This window comes from Carcharodon carcharias, chromosome 14, assembly GCF_017639515.1.
Source record: "Carcharodon carcharias isolate sCarCar2 chromosome 14, sCarCar2.pri, whole genome shotgun sequence".
Lineage (NCBI taxonomy): Eukaryota > Metazoa > Chordata > Chondrichthyes > Lamniformes > Lamnidae > Carcharodon > Carcharodon carcharias.
The window spans coordinates 106,606,673-106,629,885 of record NC_054480.1 but is presented as its reverse complement, the minus strand read 5'-3'; the positions used below and the strand labels follow the sequence as shown (position 1 = coordinate 106,629,885).

Genomic DNA, 23,213 nt, shown 5'->3' with positions numbered 1-23,213 from the left:
AACATGGACTCCCACTGGCACCAGGCACATTATGGTGCTTTAGCACAACCCTGTTCCTTTCTAGCTTAGATGACCAAACTCCCCTAAGGCAAAATTAGAGCCAAAGCTTACTTGGCACTGTCCGTTTGACCTGTATTAAATAGATGATTCACCTTTGTTGCATGGAGGGTACATGGACAAAGAGCAGTAAAACTCAAGAGTTTGAGTCCTTGTACAAAAAGTCTAAACTGCAGTCTACCAGTGATAGTTTCAGGAGTGAGTTTTGAAGGTGATCACCTTAAATTTGTATTCAGAGACAAATGTTAATCTCCATACTCATTTTTGAATAATTTAATGTGCCTTATGATGTCACATGACTGCTAGAACATCAGAGAGGAATTTTGTAATGATGACATATGATTGGAATTGGAGTCAAGTGCTGGGTTCATGGGATCAATGGAGTTACTGTTTACAAATCCGGTGTTAAACGCGTGTGAAAGTTATACTTTAGAGTTAGCAAGAGTTCTGATGTTAGAAAATCAACGCCAAAGGACTCTATCAGGTGGTTATCATCATGCATTAGAACACACTTTGTGCAGTGGAAACACTGAACTGTCTGGTATGTTGAACTCTTCCTATGTTTGCCTGTCTTTGCTCTTGCGATCCTGCACTGCTTTTCTCTGTCTTCCAATTGATTAGATTACACCTTCTAAAATCCATGGCCCATTTCAAACCAATTAGCTGTCGCACTAGAAAGGATACGGTGGCCAGCCAACTTTGTGCTAATTAAACTAATAATGAGGGTTTCCGAGCAAACTTAGAGACTAGCCTTATACAACATCGTCCGCATCTATCCTCCAGCTGATGGTATGGGCTTCCAATTCAGCATAATAATCCAGTGCCATTTGGAAATTACCAACTATGTCAATCTAAGTTAGGATTCAACGTATATCTGCGGTTCTATTTAGAGCAGCTCTGGTCTCCTTGTACTGTGTGGTTCAGCATTATGACAGATACTGCATTTGAGGCCACTTTGAATGGTTAGGAGGTTATCCCATCTTAAATGAGCTTTCTTTAAGTGCCTGAAATGTTGGGACATATTTCAAATTTGCATTCTCCCTTTTAGTACCTGTTAACCAGCCCAGTAGAGTTTTATATGTTTATTTAAAAACCTCTTCTCAGTGGGTTGGTGTAATCTAATTGTAGTAATGAACTGGAAGATGCAAATTATTGTGGCTTTTCAACATTTTGGCACAGATTATGGCTCTTGCCAAAATGGCAGATAATCTGTGCCTTCTTGCTCATTGGTGCTTTGGTGTCTGATGCAGTGTAGCTTGCCTTGTGGAGGTTATTTGGTGATGAAGTTCTCCCTTCTCCTCTCCCCTCCCCTGCCACCACCCACTCCTCCCTGAATGTACTCACTGTCACATTCTTCTGTGAATCAGGGCTCGGATTTATCCAGTGTTGCCACACTTTCAAAGAAATAGCCTCGAACACTCTATTCCCTTCCCCTCCCAATTTAAAGCAAAATGAATTACATTTTATTCTTTTGAAAGATGAACACTTGCAAAACACAACTGAAACTGAAGTCAGCTTCTTTTTTTCAGTGTCTTAAGTTCTCCGAGGTTCTGAACCAATGATGAAACCCTCCCCTTGAGCCTTGTCATAATTGTTTCTGTAACTTTGTTTTAAAAGGGACTGGATGTAGAAGTCAAAACAGCAAGTCTCAGGAAAAACAATGCATCATCACATATGATGTTACAACGATAATAAGTGCTGACTGATCACACTATGACCCTAATGCTGTTTTCAGTGAGAATGGACCTTGCATGTCTCGATAATGTAGCCTGTCTCCTGGACAGGGAAAATTACTTATACTCATGGAGTACCTTGTCACATCTCAAAAACATCATTAGCACTTCACATATGACAACTTACTCTAATGTGCAGTGATTGTTATACAGGTGAATGTGGCAGCCTTTTTTTACATAGTAAGATCCCAGGAGTAGCCATTGGATGGCTCTAAATTTGCAAGTGTAGGTTGAAGGAGGGAGATTGAAGTGGATATGGGGAGCACTCCCTCCCTCCTTCAAAATAGTGTAATGGGATCTTTTAACATCCATCCACTGAAAGACAGGAACTCCAAACATGCAGCACTTCCTCACTCCTGCATTGAAGTGTGAGCCTAGATTATTTACTGAAGTGCTGCTTGAACCTGCAAAGGTGGGAGAGGCGTCACTGTAATGGGTGGCCTTTAATTATGTGATCAGAAGTATCTGATAGGGAACAGGGTTGAAGGTTATAGGGTAGGTACACACTGAAATAATCAAACCTTCATTGGTCTGATGTTCCGTGCTGGCCTTGCGCTCCCTAATCAATGAAACATTGTTGCCATGCAAAATAGGAAAGAAACCTTTCTCCTCGCTCCTTAGGAATCATTTATTTTATGTTATCTCAGCCAGTATCTGAAGTGGAGCCAGATTACACATGGATTTCTGTGGAGCAAAATCCAGACTGTTTACATTACTCTGCTGATTGAGGCATAGGATGAACCCTGGAAGAGTTGGAGTGCTGTGATGAGCTCATGTGGCACTTGAGGCTAGACTGCTTATCATGTCTGGCTGGAAATAAGCCCTGAAATGCCTGACCAAACCAAGACAAAAGCCTATTTTCTCCAACTCTTTTCTCCCCTCCCCCTTACTTACTTTGATCTGATTTAGGGATCCTTGAGCATCTGTCATTGTACTCAGCTCAGGATATATGATCTATATCCTGTACACTTAAGTGAGGCTGAGGTTGTTTCACTACCTCCTTGGAATAATTAGCAATCGGCAATGAATGCTAGCTCTGCAAGAGACATCCACATCTCATGAATGAAGGAAATAAGATCCCAGATTTGCCCGAAATTGGGTCATTGAGAAGCAAAATAAGGGAGTGCTGCTAGTTGTTGTAGAGTAACTCTAGGCGGGTGTCGAGGTATACAGGCTGAATTTTAAGCCCAAAAATGACTGACGTGGGACCAGGTGAGATGATGAATTTTCAACATCTCACAATCCCAATAGACCTCCAACACTCCCACTCCCAAGCTAAACAGAGGCTGGGTGGGGATGGCGGGCAGCCAACTGACTCCCAGGAGGCGGGTTGGCCAGTTAGGTATTTGAATGAGCCTGCCAGCTTCAGATTTTATCTACTTTGCAAGTTTAATCCTGGCTGATCACAGTTCCCACGTCTAGAGAAACCTAGCAGCTCAAGGGAGGCGAGGATTATTTCCGGGAGAAGATATGTACCTTTATAGCAGTGCTTGTGGGCCAGGAGGATTGACAAAGGGTGACTAAAATAAATTAATAAAGAGGCACAGAAATGGAGTACGAGAGGAAACTAGCAAGGTATATAAAAATAAACAGTAAAAGCTTCTGCAAGTATATAAAAATCTGAAGTAAGCGTTGGTCCCTTAGAAGTTGAGCCAGGGGAATTAATAATAAGAAACAAGGAAATGGCAGAGACTTTGAACAAGTATTTTGTATCTGTCTTCAGAGTAGAAGACACAGAAAGCATCCCAAGACTAGTAGAAAATCAGGGGTCAAAAGGGAGGGAGGAGCTTAAAACAATCGCGATCACTAGAGAAAAAGTACTAAGAAAACCAATTGGACTAAAGGCTGACAAATCCCCTGGACCTGATGGCTTGCATCCAATGGTCTTAAAGGAAATGGCTATAGAGATATTGTAGTGGATGCATTGGTTATAATCTACCAAAATTTCCAAGATTCTGGAAAGGTCTCAGCTGACTGGGAAACTGCAAATGTAACATGACTGTTCAAGAAAGGAGGGAGACAGAAAGCGAGAAACTATCAGCCAGTTAGTCAAACATTCATCATTGGGAAAATGCCAGAATCCATTTAGAAAACAAGAGCATGAGTAGGCCATTCAGCCCTTTGAGCCTGCTCCGCCATTCATTATGATCATGGCTGATCATCCAACTCAAATAGAAACATACATATTATTAAGGAGGTAGTTAGAAAATCATAATACAGGTCCAGTATCTGTTATCCGAAACCCTTGGGGCCGATTACATTTCAGATTTCAGATCATTTTGATTTTCGGGTACCACATGTAGGCCTAGGCCGACTTACATTTCAATGGCCGAAACCGAGGGTAGCTATAGTCTAATGTAAATAAAAGGGTAGAAAAGTAAGATGTCCCACTGAGTAATAAATACAAGGTACCTGAAATAAGTTCACACCCATGATACCATCTGCGATTATGCTTTTAGGAGAATGTTCGCAAGGTAAACAGTGCAGACACACAACTAGACTTCACATGCTAATGGTTGGGCGCAGTTAGCGGGGTTCATGGCAGCTCAGGTCAGAGACTTTCCATGCTAAAAGTTGATGAGGTTCAAAAAAAGTGCAGTTTATGGGTGTGCTCGGTTTTCAAATTTACAGATAAAGAATACTTGGCCTGTACAATCAGGCAGAGTCAACATAGTTTTGTAAAAGGGCAATTGTATTGAACAAAGTTATTAGTGTTATTGGAGGCTGTAACAAGCAGCGTGGATAAAGGGGAACCAGTAAGTGTAGGGTATTTGGATTTCTAAAAGACCATGTAAAAGGTCACTGAACAAGATAAGAGCTCATGGTGGTAATATCTTGGCATGGATAGAAGATTGGCTAACTAACAGGAAACAGAGAATTGGGATAAATGGGTCATTTTCAGGATGGCAAACTGTAACTATAAAGTGCCTCAAGGATCATGAGGCCTCAACTATCTAAGATCAATACTAATGACTTGGATAAAGGGACCAACTGTATTGTATCCAAATTTGACTTGTTTGTATGCCAACATGTTACAGTGGGTGTGTCCATCACTCAGTTGCCCATAGCAAGAAGTACATCCATCAACCTATCGGGTGCAGGACTAGTAAGTTTGGATACAATACAGTTGATCCCTTTATCCAAGTCATTAGTATTGATATTAGATAGTTGAGGCCTCATGATCCTTGAAGCACTTTATAGTTACAGTTTGCCATCCTGAAAATGACCCATTTAGCCTAATTCTCTGTTTCCTGTTAGTTAGCCAATCTTCTATCCATGCCAATATATTACCAGTTAGCCAAACAAGAGGTAGCCTTCGAAGCAGTTGTCCTGGCAGTTCAGGCTACTACTCAGTTTTGTAGTGATCCATACAGGCCAGGAAAGCCTATGTTCTGGGCTGAGTGAGCCGATTAATGTGTGCCAGCAGTAGGAATGCTACAATTGGCGATGGAGGCCCAAGGTTAAAGATGGGAAAAGTTCAGCATAGAAAAGCTCTTGAGGCTCTGCACAACAGTATGCTTGTATGGATGTTGGCTGTGGCAAGGAGGAAGTTGGTATGATGCCATCAACAATTGAAAATGTTTACTTCATCTACACGCCATTCTCCATGTGCCATGATGAATGGGTCAGTGCCCAGAGGATTGATGGGGAGAAATTTGATAAAATGGAAAAAGAGGCCATAAATCAATTATTTTTGATGTGCCTCATTTATTTTGAAGAATAAACTCATTACTCTGATCCTATGCTTCCTTGCTTTCTGTGTGATGTCTATCACATCTTGGGGTGTCGGTCCAATTGCAGCTTGAACACCATGACTTCTACTCTCAATTCCTGCTGCCATTGAGATTAGCATCTCTAGGGACTATGATTTCCAACTACGTCTTTAGCTTGTCCTTAGTTCTTCAGGATATGACTAGTTCAGCCAAAGATGGAATGACTCCTGTTGTCTCCATGATGAGCACAAGGATGTATGTGACGATCTGTGGCCTGTGTGTCAGGGTAGTCAAATGTTAATCCCCATTGAATAAGGTTCGTAGGCAGCATCTTATCAATATTGCCTTTCAAGAACCTGAGACAGGCTGTTACCCACAGGCCTGAGCAATATGTTGCGAATTTGGATGTTGATTAGAGGAAGAACCTCTTTGCCTTCAGGATTTAACACATTTGCTTAAAGGGATTGAACAAAATTATTTGTTAAAAATCTGGCCAAAAAAAGCATTCCTTCCTTGGGCTGTTTCATCAGCCTTAGTATCCATGTATCCCTTGTTTGTATCATAACTGATCCTTTGTGGGATAATCTCACCCAGACTCTATCCTCTCCTCTAACATGAATAATCCTTCAATTTCAGATTATACAAAGAACGTGAATAAATGGAACAGGATTTTCTCTGTACATGCCTGCACAGGCACAAAGACAGGAATCTACACACTCAAGCACGTGCACACGTAAATAAGTACATGTAGAGCCACTGACCTGGACACACACATATACACAGACACACCGACAAACACATGCAGACCTTCACATGCACTTACTGAAAACTAAACAGGTCCACTCCTGCATGCAGACACATCTCAACATGGACAAACACATCTTTACAAACACACGCACTTATAAGCATAGGTGTATGCACAAGCGCACACAGTGACATGGATACACAAGTCCACGAACACACATCCATACAAATGAACAGAGGCACAAAATTAACTAAACTAAAATACTTGCATAAAAATTTGAACAAATATTAAAACAGTTAAACATCAAAACCGGTTCCAGATATTTCATGCTTTTTATTTCCTGTTAGACCAGGCTGGGGAAAAGGAAACTGATTTCAAATATTCTCTGGTACTGCCATTGCCTCATTAAAATGCACTACTTATTTGGAGAAATTTGTTTTTAAATTGCCTATGTTTGGCTAGTTTATGTTCTACAAATACATTACTTCTATTTTCTATTTATCACCCTCTACAGAAGTGTTCCTTTTTAAGGTAGTTGAGTTTCTATTACGTTTTGCAAGTGTCTCTCTTTCAGATCCTCCTTTCCTTTCTTCCCTTACTGCCATTCTTGATGCTATTTTCAATCTTCGGGCTCGTTAGTTGTTTCCCTCAAGCCTTGATCCACATGTCCCTGTAGTCTCAATCACAAACCGATTGATGGTGCTTCTCTTTAATTTACTGCCAGTTCAAAACCCTCTCCTCCCCACCTCAATCACCATGGTAACTCGATGTATGCATCTCACATTCGACCTCTGCGTCTCTTTGCAAACTGTATCTTGTACGTGTAAGTTCCTGGAGCCTCTCCCATCCGGTGCTTGCTGGTGGTAATAGTCCAATATGAAGGATGTGAGGACCATGTGGCTTTGCTGTGGCGCGTTCGCTGTAGGACCGTCCACTTACCACACTGTCCACTGCTGATAAGCCAACCACTTTCTGACGTCCATGTTGTATCTGCAAGAGGATGATTGGGGCAGAGGTTTTAGGGGAGGGAGGTGGGGGGGCATGCGGAAATCTTGTCCTACTCAGTGCTACTTTATAACTCGTGAGCAAGCATGAGCCTGGGTGAGTCACAAGAACCTAGTCTTTATTTTAGTTATGTGGCACTGTACAAGCCATATTCAGAGAAATGAGGTTAACACTGTCCTTTAATGAGGGAGCCATGGTAGAAACAAGGAGCAAGATAGTTTGGAAGAATCTGAATTTGACATCTTTGAACAGTTGAGGGCTTGGGCAGCAACTCTGCCTATTCCAGTATAGTCCAGTGACTGGGGTATTGGGGGAACATGAATCCAAAATTCAGATTCAGAGATCTGCAGTTTGATTCCGGCTGGATGCCAAAGTTTCTCATATCTTGGTATTGCCCCTTTGCCTTGACTTCTCATTATGAAATACAAAGAAAAGGTGTTAAAAGTTAGATTACTGGAACATTGTTTTCTGTTCGTTGTGAGAAATCCTTCTTTACTTAAAGTTATTTTTTCTTTATCTTCCCATTTGGTCCGTCCTGCACCATATACATTCATGGTTGAGAGAGTGGGGCCATTTCCCATAGCCCTGGAGGTGACAGCCCAATATCTGTTCCTGCAAATCATTTGGAAGTGACCCACAGAGGCTTTCCTTGCAGAAATGTTACCTATGACATGCCCCAAAGCCACTTGTGATTTGTTTCCCCTTCACCTCTGGATCTTGGTAACCTGGGCTGTGTTTGTGACCTGACTGATTATGGGATCTTGATCAAGTTAGCCAACAAATGAAGACAAAAGAATGTTTATTTTTTATGGGGAAGAGTTACCCAGCTTGTTTCCTCCCTTCCCCGAACATATTAATCGTTCAGTTGTACTAAAGTGTACAATAATAACTGGACCAGGGGTGGTAAATGTCTTCTCCTAAAGTGCTTTGACTTTGGACAGCAGTCAAAATTCAGCTCCATTGAGTCCAGTACTGTATTGCTAGGGGTGATAGTTTGCCCAGTTACAATGATTTGTTCATAATTTTCAAGCCAGGTAACCAGGGACTTGTAGCCATAATTAACAGTTGCATGAAGGGCATACAAGTCAAATGGTCATTCATCTATGGAAGCAAATGTGGACTGGTTTACTACTGAAGGGTGAGGGTTTTTAGAAAAATAATAGCACCTTGGCAGGCCAGGCTGCTAATAGTTCCTTGGCAGGACAGGCTGCTGCCTAGTGGTTTTCCAATAACCCTAAGCCCCTTTCACCTGGGATTCTGGGCAGCCATCTTATATAGAAGACTATTATCGCTGCTAAACTATAAGTCTGACTTTGAAGACTGAAATGGGCCCCTTTATCAACCTTAGCATTCCACAGATCATTGTTGTACTTGGAGTTAGTACAGGGAGATGTGAGGGGAAAAAAATGACAGAATTATGGAGACTGTTGTAGATGGAACATGGACAACCAAAATATGCCACATTAGTGGCACTTTATGGGTGAATATTTAGGAACTGGTGATAAGTGGCATGCCATTATGATTTAAGTGTGCAAAAAAGAAAAACCTGAGAGCAATTTACGTGAAAACGTGAGACCTCTCCAGGTTTATGAGTCTGTGCGTTTCTTAAAGTGGGCCTGTACTTGTGGATCGGGGATGTGAGTGTGGCACAGGCCTAATATTGGTGCGTGCAGTACCTGTGCCTGAACGGTTCGCCCCTGCCCCTCTCTTCCCCTTCCTTCTCTCTTTCTGTCTTTCTCTGGCTGTCACTACTAGCAAGTCCCTTTGTACCTCTCCCTTGCCTGTGTCTGCATGCGAATCCCCAGTGTCCCTTTTCCTCCCACCCTTCCCTCCCCCATATGTTGTCCATGCCGCAACTCTGTCTCGTCCCATGTGCATCCATGTTCGACTGTGTAAGGTCTTGAGGCTGCATCCACTTCCAAGCAAAGGAGATGCACTACCTGTTGGTGTAGTCAACATTTCTTTTATATTTTTTATTTTTTATTTTATTATTTTTATTTGTTTTTTTTTTCCTTTTTCTGCCAGGACTGCTGCGATGTGACAATGTGAGCCACCACATTCTGTCACATCGGCTGGAAGTAACGCAGCATTGAAGTGGGTCCCTCCCCAATCCGTCTGGGCATGCTAGCGATCCTCCAGTTATATATTCCTATGTGCATATATATATTTATATATCTCTCTACCTTCTGCATGGTGTCTGTGAACTGATAGATGCATCTATTTGATGGATCCTTGTAATATCTTGAAAAGGCTTCGTACAGTTGATATACCTGCACCACAAAAATTTCATTAGTGTTTCTCATCTTTATTGTTCTGGCCACCTCCAATACATCACAGATGACAGTCAATGGACGCATTTCAGTTGCAGTCTTTTCCCATGGCTGGCCAGCCAGCTACACCCATTCAATGGATTTGGTGGCCAATATTTTCATTTTTCATCAACAGTTACACCGAACTGGGTTGGATAAGGCCACCAAATGGGTCACGGCTGCTTGTCACTTTGTTATTAAAATCAAGCTGCCAACGGGCAACTGAACTTTTTATGGGCAGGGAGGATGGTGGGAGATAATGCAATGGATCAGCTTTTCATCAAAGGGAAAAGGGAAAGAAAGTTCTATTGACAATATTAGCAAAGAGCTTTTTTTACAAATTGGAACTGTGTGTATCCCCTTTTGGTGAGTTGAGATGAAATGAAATCCGGTGGCCAAAACCATTGACTTAATTCTCCCTAAACCTGCCATTCATTCGTGGCAGGCACACACATTTAAAAAAATCTTTATTGTCACGAAATGGTATTTGATCGATAAATGAAACATGTTCAGCAAGATTTTTTTTCACAAGGGCTTGCTACCAGATTGGATGAAAACCCTTTAAGGGTGTTTGAGGACGATTCCATTCAGCAGAGATGTAGCAAATAACTGGAACATGGATACCGTGTATCTGTACTGGCCAGTCTATCCCTCTGAGACAAAAGGAAATCTCCTATTTCCTGTGTAAGTTGAACCACCACAGAGAAATTGCACTTTTCCAGTTATCTGCTCAGTTGTCAATGGTGATGCCAACGAACCAGTCCATTTTTGATGACATCATTTTGAGCAGGAAGGCACTGGTTCCACGTTGACAGATTATTGGAGCAACTATGTTATCCCTGGAAGTTGAGCTTCCCTATTTAATTAGTTCTCAGTTAGGAGGATAGATGAGCATGACTGCTATGGGTAGATCACCAGAATAATTATTTTAAAAATCAGCGGTGCAAAAAGATGTTATACTGGAATAGCACTCCAGTCTTGTTCGCCTGGCTGTCATCCAAGACTGCCCGACAGGAGGAGGCAGTTGTATTTGGAACTGAAACGAGACTATTACATGAAGGAAAGACCATCAAAACTGGACCAAATTTATGCATCGTTAACATAGTGAAAAGGCTAGATTACATACCCTTGAAGGATGGTTGCTATGAGAAGCAGCGATGTATGACAACAAAAAGAATAGGGCTGCTCTTCCCCCCAGTGCTCTTATGTGAAAAAATGTAAGCGGAATTTTTTTTAACATTGCTGGGTTTTTTTTTGCAATTAAGATGGATGTCTTCCTTTGTGGATATACGTGGTAAAAAATGAAGGCACAAACTCATTGCAAAATCCGCATGACCTATCCTTTTCGTTATTGTGGAGAATTTCCTGAATAAATGATCTGAAGGTGATTCCTCCTCCTATATCTCTCCTGTTGTAGAATGCTGTCATGGGGCACAAATCAGTATGGCCCCACATAAACAATGGCTGGTGATGTCACGTGACTGGGAGCTCAGCATGTGCCTGTATTTCTGGAATTCACGATCTTACCCCTGAACCAACACACATTTAAGATGAGAAACTAACTAATAAATTTTTGTGCCTCTCAATGTGCTGTGATGGGTCTCAGACTGGTCACTGAACACTTGTGCTACGAATGTGCTTTCTGTGGACTCATTTTGTTACTGTGCTGGATCTTTCAAATGCTGCCAACTCTTATTTTCTTGCTTGTTGTTACCTTTCTGTGTCCTGCCCTCAGTTCGGCGTGTTCCACCTAGGTTCTCCATCAGCCCTCCACTCAGCCAAGAGATTGTGCCCGGCGGGAGTGTGAACATTACCTGCGTTGCCGTGGGCTCCCCCATGCCCTACGTGAAATGGATGCTGGGAACTGAAGATTTGACGCCAGAAGATGACATGCCTGTAGGCCGGAATGTTCTGGAGCTTAACAGTGTCCGGGAGTCTGCTAATTACACATGCATGGCGATGTCCAGCCTTGGGGTGATCGAAACTGTGTCGCAGATTATTGTTAAAGGTAATGAAAATAAATATAAAACTTTTCACAACCTCAGGACATGCCAAAACACTTCACGACCATTTAAATACTTTTTATATACAGTTGTAATTCTTTTCATTCATTTATGGGATGTGAGCTTCACTGGCTGGGCCATCATTTATTGCCCATCCCTAGTTGCCCTTAAGAAGGTGGTGATGAACTGCCTTCTTGAACCACCGCAGTCCATGTTGGAAGCACAGCAGCCGATTTGTGTGCAGCAGGGTGCCATGAAAAAGTAATCTGATAATCTCTTTTAGTGATGTTGGTTGAGGGATAAATATTGACTGGGGATAACTTCCCATCTCTTTGAAATAGCACTGTGGGATCTTTTCCATCCACCAGAGAGGGCAGACGGGGCCTCGGTTTAATGTCTTATCTGAAAGACAACACCTCCAACTATGCAGTGCTCTACTGCATCAGAGTGTCATTTTAAATTGTGCTTGGCTCTCTGGATAGGGACTTGAACCCACATCCTCTGACTCAGAATTGGGAGCACTACCAACTGAGCCATAGCCTGGTATCCTGGTAACCTGCAAAAAAACATTTGTTAAGCTCCTGGATTCAAAGGTCATGTAGATGATATAAGTTTTATATTATGTACAAATAAGGGTCAGAACATCTTGGTTTGAAACCCTTTTTCATGCATGTTTTAACCATCCATGTCTAACTGTTGATATTTTCAGCACTCCCAAAGCCCCCCGGGACTCCGATAGTTGTGGAGACAACTGCCACCAGTGTGACTTTAACATGGGATTCCGGCAATCCTGATCACATCAACTACTACATCATTGAGTACAGGCCCAAGAACACGGACGTTCTCTACCAGACCATAGACGGTATCCAAACCCTACGTTATAGTATTGGCGGGTTGAGCCCCTACTCTGATTATGAGTTCAGAATCTCTGCTGTCAACTCCATTGGTCAGGGTCCGCCCAGTGAGACAGTGGAGACAAGGACTGGTGAGCAAGTGCCCTCGAGCTCTCCAAGGAACGTCCAGGCACGGATGTTGAGTGCAACCACCATGCTGATTCAATGGGAGGAGCCTGAAGAGCCAAATGGCCAAATCCGTGGTTACCGGGTCTACTATACAATGGAGCCACAGCAGCCTGTAAGCAACTGGCAGAAGCACAATCTGGATGACAGCCTCTTAACAACTGTTGCCAACTTAATACCACAGACAACATACAGTGTCAAGGTTTTGGCTTTCACTTCTGTTGGAGATGGGCCACTGTCATCTGAAATTCAGGTCAAAACCCAGCAGGGAGGTGAGTGTATTTGGTGATTAGTTGCACAATATCCCTGATGTTGTTTGGCATCTTTCACTGTAAGACTGATGGCTCATGGAAGAGAAAACTCCAGGTCTGAGATATCTCTTGAAGAAAGTATCTAGTTCCCAGCACAATTTGTATAATTCTCACATCGACACCAAATTCAAAGTGAATGTTTTCTACTTTCTGTTACCAGTCATTAGCTTTCTTCACCATCTGATAACTGAACAGGGAAGATTCGTAGATTTTCATGAGCTTGGGGCCCAAGTGGCAAAGATAGGGGTTTGGAAAGGAGTTAGCAGATACATGGAGCTACAGAGTGAAAATTGATTGGGTCAGTCTGGAAATTAGCATTGTGCAGTGATGATTCTTTAAGGAAGAAAACCTTAGTCACAGAATAATCTCTCTCCCATGCCCCGTACAAACACAAGTCTATTAATGAATATGTCAACACATTCTTTACTAATGTTACAGTGTGGTTTCTAACTGAAATAGTTCTCAAAGCCATTTGTTTATCGCTCCTACTTGTTTCTTCTCCCCACTCCAAAAATGAGAAGCAATCTTGCACAGTAGGGTGGCTTCCATGTCCACAACACCACCTGACCCATTACATCCCTGGAAGACCTCATTGCAGATTCCCTCTGCAGAGTCTGAAGTCACACTTGTCCAAATCAAGTGAGAACAAAATTTGCTTTTAATTCAATCTTGGGATATTTGTATTGCTGGCAATACCGGCATTATTTGCCCATCCTTAGCCACCTTGAGAAAGTGCTGGTGCTCCTTCTAAAAGAAAATGTCTTGCTAGACTACATTAGAGGGCAGTCAGGAATTGATCACATTGGTGTGGGGCTGAAGTCACATATAGCCCAGCGCAGGTCAGTTTTTTGAGTTGATTATTTTCTGACCCAGCTCATTGATGATCTCATTATGCCTCAACACTGGAGGAGATGCTACTCAGAACCATTGATCATTCCTTCAAGTTCCTAGCTGAGCTACCCAATGGCAAGCTTGAACCAGGAGGTTGGAATGTTAGCTCAGTCGTGATTTCCCTAGAGTACTTGAGGGATTTTTTTCAACAGGCTTGTCACTTCAGAAACAAGCTTTAGGTTATGCAGAGCTCATCCAATGGCTTCTTAAGTTTATCTAGTCAGAAGCTGCACAATATAGATCAAGAAGATTCCACCCCTGGTCTGTGCTGTGTTAATTGGCCTCAGCTGAAGCACTTATTGGGAATGTACAACAGCGCTGGGTTAGGAAGTTTAAAATTAGTCAGCAACTACAGCCAAGATTTAATGCCTTCAGGAGGGCAGGAAGGAAAACTATCGAAACAAATATTTTAATTTATTAAAATATATTCAGATGTAAATTCCTTGGGATGTAAAATTGCAGCAGGAATTTGAAGAGTTGCAGTCTAGCTCCAGTGTATCTGGGGCTATAAGCAGTGCCATTTTGGAGAGACCAGTTTCTCCCATGTCAGCTACAGTTGGCTGACTCCTGGCTCCATGTTACTTCAAAATCTTAGCAGGCAGAGTAAAGGAAAGATGCTTCATAAGAAACCAAACACAGTAAAGTTTGTGAGCTTTAGATAGACCTTGGATCAATAAATGCTATTGCCTTTATGGTGACCAACAGGAGAGTGTCTGTGGAGATACTTTATCTTCATCAGATAAAGCAATGAGATCATCTTAATGGCCCTGTCTGACCTTTCGTGTAATACCCAAGGCATGTTGTCAATGTTAAAAAAAAATACAATTTAGGGTGGTGACTGTAAAATTTGACTTTATTACATTCCCATGCATGGTGGTATCTTGATATATGCCCTTTCCCCTTGAACTATTTAACGTTAGATTAGATTTGGACTACTATGTCTGGTGTGGCGTGTCATGTCAACTGGATCTGACCTGCGCTGTGGTGCATTAAGTCTGCTAGTCAGCTTAGGATGCTGCCTGTTATCTGACTGCCATTTCATGAGAAGCAATCAATACAGCAACAAACTGCTGTTACAAATCACTGCTTCATCACAAATGCAGCAATGGCAGGAATAATAGAAGTGCCTTGTATTAGAGAGAGAAAAAGAAAGCTTGTTGAAAATTTCATCTACAATATTTCAAAAAAAAGGCTTTTTCTGGAGAGTAAGTTTTGTTGATTGCTGCTAATGTGGATGGCGGTATTTCAGATTGGTAGTTGGACCTCCATGTTGGTGGACCTGTGGAAAAATGCAGTACTCACAATGGCAATCAGAACCTTCAAACCAGGAAGGAGGTAGATGATTAGAGGTATGAAAATGGTAGGGTATGCAAAGTTGACCTAAAAATCCAGGGCTGGAGAAGGAGAGAATCAGCAATTGTTCTCTCTCCTAATTGCTATCATTGACTTCCACTGGAAAGTATGCTCCTCGGCTGAGACAGGACACTGTGATACCATCCATGATGTGAGCAGGGGGTTTGCTGATGAGCAGGGGGTTGCAGTGGATGGCTTCAAGACAAACAAAAGTTGCAATTTATCTTGAGTCGTAACATTATCATCTCTCTGCTGGCCGACTCACAGACGTGAAGCCCTGCGCACATCATTCAACTGAGACTCCCAGGCTCAGTCTCCCACAGGCTATCCTAAAAACAGAGGACAAAAGCCATGCCTAAGGGATGTAGCACAAAACAGTCAAAATAAGGGACAATTCCTTAAAATACAGGACACATAGTCACCCTGAATAAAATAGGCTGCATGGTGAGGGCTGGAGAGCTGCTACCATGACTCACTATCTTCAGGAGAGCAAGTTAAGGAATAGGAAGGTGTGTTTAAATCTGGGATTGAATCAGTGATCATTGTGGTATGAGGTGAAATGAAAGACTGAGACAATCACAGAAGCAATTTAATCACCTCAATATGCATGCATCTCAGCGTCCATTATCAAACTGAATTGCTGTCCATTTCTTCTCATTAGTTTGGTTGCACACGATTTAGTTTTTAATATCTGTATATAAAAAGGTGACCTGGAAGCCCAGAACATCGAATCATTCCATTAATTCCTACGCCAATGCATTCCATGAGGATTGCATTGCATTTTTGTAACTTTCTCTTTAAAAATTGGATGTAGCAGTTGATGCCTATTGTACCCAGAGGTATCATTCATGGTGAGTATTTTCTCTATAAAATGTCTGCTTCTAGGCAGTGTCTGACCAACCCTTATAAACAAAAGATCAGAGACAAGCTCCAGTATATGAATACTGCTTTCTAACATTCTTCTGACAGTCCAGATGAATCCATTTCTCTTTCAAGCTTCAAGAGGATGCCTGTGAAGTTGGGACTCACTGCAATTTGGGATTTTATGGTCTGCAAATGAAAGCCCATGATCAAATACCAAAGTAAATACGTTGCTTGTATGCAACTGATATAGAGTCAGAAGGTATAGAATAGCCTCACTCTTGTTGGTTGAATTCAATATTTTGGTCTCTTCTTTCAGTTCCTGGACAACCACTTAACTTCAAAGCCACCCCTAAATCTGAGACTAGTATTGAGTTGTTGTGGACTGCACCCAGGGAGGACAAGGTCATCAGCTATGAGCTGTACTATCGTGATGAAGAGCTGGGAAAAGAGGTGAGAAAATTACCCAATTCAGTGGCAGGGTGAAACATTCATTTGGTCTAATACATGCATTCAGCCATCTGTTGTTAGATTGCATTCAATAAGGTGTCACATGATGGGTTGTTGCACAAGATGAGGTCGGGGCTAATATATTATTATGGGTTGGTTAAAGGACTGAAAACTGAGTAGGAATAAATGGGTCATTTTCAGGTTGGAAAGCTGTTATTACTAGGGTGCCACAAACCTCAGTGATGGGGCCTCAGCTATCTACAAGAAATGTTAATTACTTAGATGAAGGTACTGAGAGTAATGTAAATGATTTGAGGGGTATGGACAGGGTAAATAGTGAGAACCTGCTCCCACTCAAGAGAATATTAAGAATTAGGGGGCACATATTCAAAATAAGTGGCAAAAGGAGTAAATGTGATGCAAGGAAAAATTTTTTCACCCAGAGGATAGTTCGAGCCTGGAACAAATGATGACCTTCTGCACTGCAAAGATATTGTGATACTGTGAAGTTTGATAAATGATAAAAAGCTAGGTGGGAAAGTAAGCTGTGAGGAGGATACAAAGGGCTGAATTTTCATTCCCAAGTCCCGATCCCACCTTTGAGAAGGAATTTTGGTTGGGAACCAAGAAATGTCGGCTCGAGACCCAGGGGACAATTTTCAAGGAGGCAGCCAATTAAGCGGGCCAATAGGTGGCCCTCCAGCACTGAAATATAGGCAGCCTCATTGTCAGAGGTTGGAGCTGCCAATGCAGATTGGGGAATGAAGATAGAGGTGGCCTCTGAAGAAATTTTCAAAGACTAAAGATAAGAAGTGGCCGCAGCTGCCAGACCTTCATCTTGGAGGTTGAAACATGCCACAGGAAGGTCTGTGGCTGCAACTGTGACCCTCTAGCAATTGCAGGTGGAGGAGGGGAGCTTAAATTCATTGAGGCATCGATGACCCCCTTGGGCTGCTTGACCAGGAAGTCACCATAATTCATCAACCAGGCTTTGGGATCAGCAGGGTATCTGCAAAATTCCAGATAGCATGTGTCAAGTGCCCTCAGTGGACAATTTAATTGGCTTCCTGCTGGTGGCAGGCAGATAGCTGTAACTGCCCTCCACCTCCCCCACCCCCCCTCCCCCCACAACCAACCCTGATCCAGCCTGAACCTCAATAAAAGTTGCCAGTTGGTGGGGCCATGGCGGCAGACCCACATGCCAACTGGTAGTGGGAAAGTACAAGCTCGCCCACCTCGGGTCCCATCCCTGCTTCTCACTGAAATTCAGCCCAAAGTTCTGCAAAGAGGTGTCGATAGGTTAAGTGATTGGGCAAGAAGATGGAGGATAATGTGGGGAAATATGAGACTATTCACTTTGGTAGGAAGAATAGAACAGCAGAATATATTTTCAATGGTGAGAGACTATTAAATGTCGGTATTCAGAGAGATTTGGGTGTACTCCACGAAACACAGTAAATTAACATGCAGCTGCAACAAGCAATTAGGAAATGATGCAAGGAGGTTGAAGTACACGAGTAAGGAAGTCTTGCTGCAATTGTACAGAGCTTTGGTAAGACCGTACCTGAAGTACTGAGTGCAGCTTTGATCTTTGTTACCTAAGGAAGGATATACTTGTCTTCAAGGAGGGGTGCAACAAAGCTTCACTAAATTGATTCCTGGGATGAGGAGGTTGTCCTATAAGGAGAAATTGAGTAGAATGAGCCTATTCTTTCGTGAGTTTAGCAGAATGGGAGGTGGTTTTACTGAAAACCACCAGAGGGCTTGACAGGGTAGATGATGAGTTGATGTTTCCCCTGGCTGGAGAGCCGATAACTAGGAGTCACAGTCTTAAGGTGTCAGCCATTTTGGGTTGAAATGAGGAGAAATTTCTTCACTTTGAGAGTTTTGAATCTTTGGAATTCTCTACCCTAGAGATGCTCAGTCGTTGAGTATATTCAAGACTGCAGTTGTTAGACTTCTGGACCCCAAGGGAATCAAGGAATACGAGGATCATACAGGAAAGTAAAGCTAAGGTCAAACATCAGCAATAATCTTATTAAATGGTGGAGCAAGCCCAAGGGGCCATATGGTCTCCTATTTTTTGTTATTTTTGGATCATTGTAATTATGGCCCCTAGTTGTGGCCTTCACATAAGTGGAAACATCTTCTCTACGTCGCCTCCAACAAACCACTTGATAATCCTAAAGACTTCTAACTTGCAAATCATTTGCAACATGCTGAAAAACTCCCCAGCAACAGGAAACACCTAATTGGCACAAGATTCAAAATGTCCATGCCCTGAGCTTGTCCTGACGTCTGATTGTGATGGTCAAAAAAGGACAGACATTTCATCCTGCATTCTGAGTTGGAATCTGAAATTTGCAACTGCTTTCAAATCTGTAAACTTCACTCACAGAGTTGAACTCTGTTGACATGTCTCTTGTGCTCACTTAAGAGTCTCAAGAGAACTCAGTTCCACTTTAGCAGCAGAATTTAACCATAGAATATTTTTGTCCTTACAATATTTCTGATTTATCATAAGCATTTCCACAGGAAATCTGCTAATAATGTTATGCCAACATGCATTTTGTCCATTACAGGAGTTTTTTTTTACTTGAAAACAGAGTGAAAACCACTTATTTGTAGTGTACAGAGAAACTACAGAAAACCTTCTATATCAACAAAGAATATCTTGCTGACACAAGACTGAGAATGTCTGTGACAAGTAATTGATCTGTACAATCATACTTTAGAAAGCCAATTTGATGTGCTTTTGACCCAGTCTTAAAGGGGTATACAGCTACACTTTAGCAGCCAAATAATACATTGTATGTCACTTAGTATAATGCTACTGTGAACAATACCACAGGATATCCACCAATATCTGGATATGAGATGTTGTGTAAACTGGTTTCAATATAACATCAAGTGCATATGGATGTTTTTTCCACAGGAAGTGATAACCTTTCAGCCTAGCATGTCATACAGTGTGACCGGGCTACGTCCGAACACTCTGTACTATTTCCGATTGGCCGCACGCTCCGAGCATGGCCTTGGCGTCTTCACCTCCCAGATCTCTGCACGGACCCTTCAGGCCAGTAGGTTTCATTCCACGTTCATCTTTCAAATACTATCAGAGTAAAGGATGTTGGGATTCTGTCTCAACTACAAACCAAACATCCCTTTGAAAAATTGACTTACTCGCATGGCAATTTAAAATGTCCATCTGCCCACCCCCATACAAACTAAGAAAATCTGGGTGAACCATTGTCTTTGGTCCCATCTGTCTGGGTTAGATTCAATGTTTCCCCATCCTGATGGCTTAACATTGAGAATACTTCAGCAAAATGGGTTTAGACACTCAAACCAATTCACAGTAGGAGCTGGTCCATATAGCACAACTGCCCATACCATGGCACTGTTCTGATAACTTCACCCAAATAGCCTGCAGGATTTGAAACTGGAGTGTTATTGTCAATCTGTTAGCATGGTGCGGGGGAATCTTTACTCTGAATTCAATCAAAGTTGAATGTTGCCAACTGACATCTCTTAACCTCATAGGTAGAAAAACCCCTTATCCCCCAACCCTGCCTTTTACTTTATTCCAGCCATTTTTTTTTCTGAATATAATTTAATCATTTGAGGCAAAATGGAAACCTAGGGTGGGAAAACCTGGTGGTTTCTGGAAATTGTTTGACCTGCAGAAGCTGGATACCTCACCCTCTAGAGTCCCATTCTATCTTCCATTGTCAGTAATGGCCATGAACTGCAGCTTCCAGTTGTTTATCTTGTATATTTCTGAGCAGTGTTGACCCACCGAAGACACAGACGTGTTGGCTGTGTAAACAAGGTGGCTACTGCAGTGACTTGTACAAGGTAACTCTGTGTTTTCCTGAACACCCTTTATTGCAATGCACTGTGTGCCATTTAGATTGCTCTGGCAATGAATGGTGAAATAAATACTGTTGCAATCTTAATACTTCATGCAGTCAACAGTGCCACACCCCTTTCTTTTAGCTGCATCTCTGTTTAACCCATCCATATTTCTATGGCAGAAAATTCAAATTACATTTTAAGATAAATTTGATTTCTGAAAACACCCCCTGAAAGATTGTTCTCATTTTCTAGGGTGTGCAGTCCCAGCAGCCTCTGCTCTGTGTCAGTTTATGGAAACCCATTTTTGGTATGTGTTGGTCGGTGTTAGTAGCTGAGCAGTTTACAACACATACTGGGTTCTGGGTCAAGCAAAATGATCGTTTATTAAGAACATCAGTTAGGGGCCGTATCTTCTTACAGGTTTCTTAGGGGACTTGACTACACATCACGTAAGACATCGATGTTGAATTTATGTCGTGCAAGGGGATGGGATTTGAATGGGATCTGATTCTAACTGGCGAAGGAGAATACATTAGTTTCAGTCCTTGTGTTGGGGGTGGGGTGTTTTAGGCTGTGGTTGTCTTTAGTTGGGTTGGAGAGAGTTGCAGAAATGGCCCTTCAATGGATGGGGGTAGGAATGAGTCAGAAACAGACAGTTTAAGATTGGGTTTGTGGGAGGAAGGTACGAGGGCAGCTCAGACTTGGGCTGGGAAGATCAAAATATGAGAGGTGCCTCAGTTGGGTTAGGGAAATGTGAAGGGACTCCTTAGTTGGGAGGAAAGGAAGATGTGAAAGGTCAGTTATGGTAGGGAGGGAAGTGAATGAAACTTGTTATTGGGTTCTGGGGGAAGAAACAAGCACCTCTATTTGTTGGAGATCGGGAGATGTAAGAGAAACACAAGGCTGGGTTGAACCAGGAGGATTCCCTGTTTGGATTCAGGAAGCAGATGTGACAGGTGCCCCAGTTAAGTAGGGTTAGGTTATATTGGAGTGAGTGAGATATGTGATGAACCTTTGGCTGGGGTTGAGAGGGAGGGAACAGCAATTGGTATGTCTGGTTGGGTTTCTATTACAGTGAGTGAGATGTGTGAGGCACCAACAGTTGACCTATATTAACAGTTTGTCTTACATTATGTCACTAACCGTTTTGTGGTAGGATTCTTAATTGGCTGGCATCTGCTAGTTGGTGGATCACCAATACGTGCTTTGTAATGTTCTGGACTGGACTGGACTAAAGTAGAAAAACACGATTAATGGAGATTTAACCAATATTCATTTTTAGTTTAATGGATTCCAATGTAAGTGAGATATTTTCTGTGATAAATTGATCACAAAGTCTACTAAACTCGGCTAATTTACACATTCTGCTTCCACATCTCATCTTCTAGTTCATATAGTATCCTCCATCCCCCTTTACCCCATCCTCCCAATCAATTCATCCATTACAAACCCTTGGCTAGTTCAAGGACAAAAATTATCATTTAACATTTAAGCTTTCCATTAATTTTCCACAATCCTGCTGGCGCAGATCAACTTGGAATTCAGATGCTAGCTTTTACCAAGCCAGGTAAGTGCACCAACAGCAGCAATCAGGGATGATCTCAACTGACCAAAAATCATTTGGACCATTTCAGAATTTCAAATTGGATCATTTGATTAAATGATGACCAGATTGTTGTTTTCATGTGACTGCACTCAACTCCAAGAATCCCAGTCACAGGATGAGAAAGTATGTTTCCTGTTACAAACAGGTTCAATCCATGTACCTAACTTTTCTCTTCCCAACTCTCCCTCTTAAGTAAACTGAGGAAATTTTTAAAAAGCACAAGGCTTAATTCTGCAATCTGTTTTTCATATTTCTATAAGCCTTTCATATCCAACTGCAGGCTGTTTATAGGCATCGACACACATTCAAGCTCACACTTCATTTTTACTTAATGCATCATATTGCAGCAGAAGTACATTGGCTCAAGGGCTGAGTATTGAACCTAAATACTGCCACCCCAGCCCTGCCATTTTCAAATTGATTCCAGCGCCTTAGTTTCGTTGTTTGAATAATATTTTTCTTGGAAACGTAATTGAGGGCTGGTTCAAAACATTCACGCATTGCCCCAAAATTTCCTGTCTCCTTGAGACATTACCTTATGGTACTCTATGTAAAATGTTCTCATTGTGCAAGCTCAGAAGTTTCATGTTAACCTAACATGATGTATTTGACTCAATGGTATGAATTGAACTGTTCAGACTGTAGCAGACCTAAGTTTAGTGATTTTTTTTTTGCATTGGGTTTAGTGGGACAGGGGCACTTCAATTTTCTAGGGCCAGAAAGAGGAGAAATTCTTTGGCTCCTCATCTCTGTCCAAGAACTCCTGGTGACCATTGCCAATTTTTTTGATTCTTTTTTGAAAAAAGATTTTTTTTTAACATTAAAGTAAATCTGATTGTGTTGCCATGTGTCCTATCAAGAACTGGGGAACAATAGTTTGGTACGCAGAGGATACTAGCTTTTTTATTATGAGACTTTTCAGTTTAGGAGTCTGCTAGAATGAAACCCTCTTAAGGGGAATTTATATTTTGGCAAAGGGAAAGAGTGGATACTTTGTTTTTCCAGACATTCAGAATCTGGCCTGAATCTGATTAAGCTACATGTACCCACCCCACTGCGATATGGCACAAATTAGTTGGATATTTAAAACTCTATTCACACAATAGCACACATGCATATACTGCCCAGTAAAGAATATATTTATACATGATCACATTCAACGAGAATAGACAATTTGAAAGAAGAATTGATGCACTCAAGGGCCCTTGTGAAATATTGAACAAGTGTAAGGAATCCATTAAACTGAACAGAATATTTCTAACTGTAACCCTTTCAGTACTGAAATTTAAAAAAGCAGTC

General features: G+C 41.9%; 1 protein-coding gene across 6 annotated transcripts in view; it reads left to right on the top strand.

The window, feature by feature from the left end:
* The window catches only part of LOC121286718 (receptor-type tyrosine-protein phosphatase delta-like), a 471,126-nt gene that overhangs the window by 290,716 nt on the left and 157,197 nt on the right, over window positions 1–23,213 (top strand). For all 6 annotated transcript variants that reach the window (XM_041203736.1, XM_041203735.1, XM_041203734.1 and 3 more), the window contains 4 exons: window positions 11,298–11,570; window positions 12,275–12,856; window positions 16,320–16,453; window positions 19,386–19,530. In XM_041203736.1, the coding sequence (XP_041059670.1) occupies window positions 11,298–11,570; window positions 12,275–12,856; window positions 16,320–16,453; window positions 19,386–19,530 (1,134 nt within the window). The remainder of the gene's footprint in view (window positions 1–11,297; window positions 11,571–12,274; window positions 12,857–16,319; window positions 16,454–19,385; window positions 19,531–23,213) is intronic.